This window comes from Mesocricetus auratus, unplaced genomic scaffold (assembly GCF_017639785.1).
Source record: "Mesocricetus auratus isolate SY011 unplaced genomic scaffold, BCM_Maur_2.0 Super-Scaffold_100004, whole genome shotgun sequence".
NCBI lineage: Eukaryota > Metazoa > Chordata > Mammalia > Rodentia > Cricetidae > Mesocricetus > Mesocricetus auratus.
This window is the reverse complement of record NW_024429189.1, coordinates 57,288,229-57,291,422: the sequence shown is the minus strand read 5'-3', so window position 1 is coordinate 57,291,422 and position 3,194 is coordinate 57,288,229. Positions and strand designations below refer to the sequence as shown.

At 34.7% G+C, this 3,194-nt stretch overlaps 1 protein-coding gene across 1 annotated transcript; it reads left to right on the top strand.

Annotated features, from left to right (window-relative positions):
* Positions 1-1,293: 1,293 nt before the first annotated feature.
* On the top strand, positions 1,294-2,235 carry LOC101833370 (olfactory receptor 4C15-like). Its single transcript, XM_005064979.2, has one exon. The coding sequence runs from the start codon at positions 1,300-1,302 to the stop codon at positions 2,233-2,235; it is 936 nt and encodes a 311-aa protein (XP_005065036.1). The 5' UTR covers positions 1,294-1,299.
* Positions 2,236-3,194: the final 959 nt, after the last annotated feature.

Genomic DNA, 3,194 nt, shown 5'->3' with positions numbered 1-3,194 from the left:
ACAGACAAGTAGAGAATGGTGAGATTGGGAGAAATAGTTTTCCCTAGGGAAAAGCACACAAATATGTTGTCCAATACCAAACGCTCATCCCTGAAAACATATATGCATTACCCAGACTGAAAAAATTATAAGCATCTGTGTATGTGTGTGAATTTATGAAAGAATATATGTATATCCATCTACAAAGAGTCATGTAATAACACAGAACATAAAGGAAAGACATGAATATGAAAGACAGTAAGGAATGGTATATGGGAGAGTTTAGAATGAAGAGAAGTAAGGGAAAATGTAATTATATTATAATTTCAAAAATAAATGTGTACTGCATATTACAATGTGTGTATTTAATCACTGTGACTGTCCAAATCCTTTTTTTATTTTTTAACATATAAGAAGACTAGGAAAATTTTAGACACTGTTGGAGGATGTACAGATGGAAGTAGGAGTAGAGTGTCATCCATCTCACACCTTAGCAGTATCTTCTGATACTCTGACTGCATTCATGACATGATTTGCTGTTCTCTTAAGTACCAATTGAGAGACATCATTAGCAAGTTCAAACACAGAAATATCACCTGGAGCTTTTAGAACCTTAAGTAATGTGCTTCATGACACATAGCAAACAGCAAATTCTACATTGGGTGGGTTTGCAAGAGTCAGAAGCTGGTTTTCTGACTCATTTCTCTCCATTTTCTTTCCAGCTTTAGCCTTTGGCTGGGCTAGCCAGACCCTGCATCATGTATTGGTATACTTTCCTTTATGATAAATAGGTATTTGCTTAAGCTATGATCATTTGAAGTTTGTTTTATCCTCCTGTTTCTTGGAGATTATTTATGAAAGGTTTTGGAATTTATAGTTGGTGGAAATGAATGGAAAATCTGTGGGTAAAGCATTTTACTAGTTACTTAATAGCAATGTAATGGTGCAATTGCTAAAAGAAACATTGCTAAACTTTCAAGTCTGACATATAATTATAATCTTAGGAGCTAACCACTTACATTACACCTGTACATTTCTTCTTAACCACATGTAGCTATTTCCTTTTCCATGTATGGAGAGCTCTACATTTTAATTATTGAATAATTTATCTCTGCCTCAATGTGGTTGATTTTCAACTATCATACTGAAAATTATCCTGTTTTTTTGTATTAGTGAGATCAAAGCACTGAGATACATTTTGGGACTGGCCTTTATAAATTGTTGGTGTCTACAAAATTGTAAACTTGATTGAAGCAAATGTTTACCACTGTTAACAAATTACATGCTCTCTATTGAGCATTCACCTTTTCCATAGAAGCCATGCAGAACCAGAGTTTTGTGACTGAGTTTGTCTTTCTGGGACTTTCACAGAATCCAAATATTCAAATATTAATGTTCATCATATGTTTCCTTGTTTACATTGCAACTTTTGGAAGCAACATGATGATTGTGGTAACTATTGTCTGCAGCCCTAAATTGTTGAACTCACCCATGTATTTCTTTCTGGTTTTCCTATCATTCCTGGATGCAAGCTTCTCTTCTGCCATGACACCAAAGATGACTGTGGATTCTCTCTACAAGAGAAAAATTATCTCCTTTGAAGGATGCATGATACAACTGTTTGCTGCACACTTCTTTGGTGGGGCTGAGATGATTGTCCTTACAGCCATGGCCTATGATCGTTATGTGGCCATTTGCAAGCCCTTACACTACTCTTCTATTATGACATGGAGGCTCTGTGTTACTCTGGTGGGGGTAGCCTGGGCAGGAGGATTCTTACATTCTACTGTACAAATTATCTTCACTTTGCAGCTGCCCTTCTGTGGACCCAATGTCATTGACCACTTCATGTGTGACTTGTTCCCCTTACTGAAGCTTGCTTGCACTGACACTCATATCTTTAGCATTTTGGTGGTTGCCAACAGTGGGTTTATCTGCATCTTAGTCTTTTTCTTGTTATTTGTCTCATATGGTTTTATCTTGCTCTCTCTGAGATTCCACAGTTCTGAAGGGCGATGGAAAGCTCTGTCTACTTGTGGATCCCATATTGCAGTGGTGGTTTTGTTCTTTGCTCCATGTATATTTATATATGCAAGGCCTCACACTGGCTCCTCATTTGACAAAATGATAGCATTATTTTATACTATGCTGTCTCCCTTACTCAATCCTATGATTTATACTTTTAGGAACAAAGACATGAAAAATGCCATGAGGGAATTGTGGAAGAAATTGATAATGGTTTCAGATGAAAAATAAAAAAAATCATTACATTTTTATCAAAATTACTATAAAGTGTAAAAAATCAAAATCATTGCAAAGGCTAGAGTATATATATTATCTGCAATGAGTTAATGCAATTCTCCATAACTACCGTTATTTTGGGTGTTAGAGTATGTTACTTTTCTTTTTATATCTGTCATGTCCCCTGCATTGCAAATAACCACCTGTAAATTAAAGAGAATTGTATTTTATACATAAAATCTCTTAATAAAATAATGCAATGAATTAGTGTTGTTTATTGATGCTTTCAAAATTCTAAAAGAAATTAAAGATGTCATAGACATTTATGTAGTCATAAATAAGAATAAAACTATATTGTTTGCAAGAAAATGGATGGCACATTGGAAGAATATATTAAGAAAAATAAGCCACTTCACAACTCAAACACCCATTTTATGTTTTATCTGATATGTGACAGAGAAAGGGAAATAAGAACCAGAACTGGTAGGTAAATACATGAAAGCAATTTTTTCCAGACATAAAACAGCAGATACATATATGAACTCAGAAGATAAACAGCAGACACAGGGCTTGCACAAAATCAAACCACACAGAATTCAAGCACAGAGAAGGGGAAGTAGGTATAAAGTCTCATACCTAACCAAGAAGCTGTTTGCAAGAGAATATCACTTTTCCTCAGAGGAGCAACACAAAGCATACTGACCACATGTTAGTGAAGTACCATGCTTCGAAGTAATTAAACAACACAAAATGGGACTCCATGTATATTTTTATATAGTTTAAACATTGTTTTTGTAATATTTTCTTATTGTTCTTTTTTGTTTGCTTTTCTTTTTTCTTGAGAGATAAGATAAAGAGGGAAAGATAAATAAGTTGCGTGGGTAGGGAGGTGGGGAGGATCTGTGAGGAGTTGGAGGAAGAGAAAAATTTGATCAAAATATTTCGCATAAATATAATGAAAAGGTAAAACTAGG

Bases quoted from the DNA above. Each gene is read 5' to 3' on its own strand.
- LOC101833370 (XM_005064979.2), top strand. From the start codon at position 1,300: ATGCAGAACCAGAGTTTTGTGACTGAGTTTGTCTTTCTGGGACTTTCA.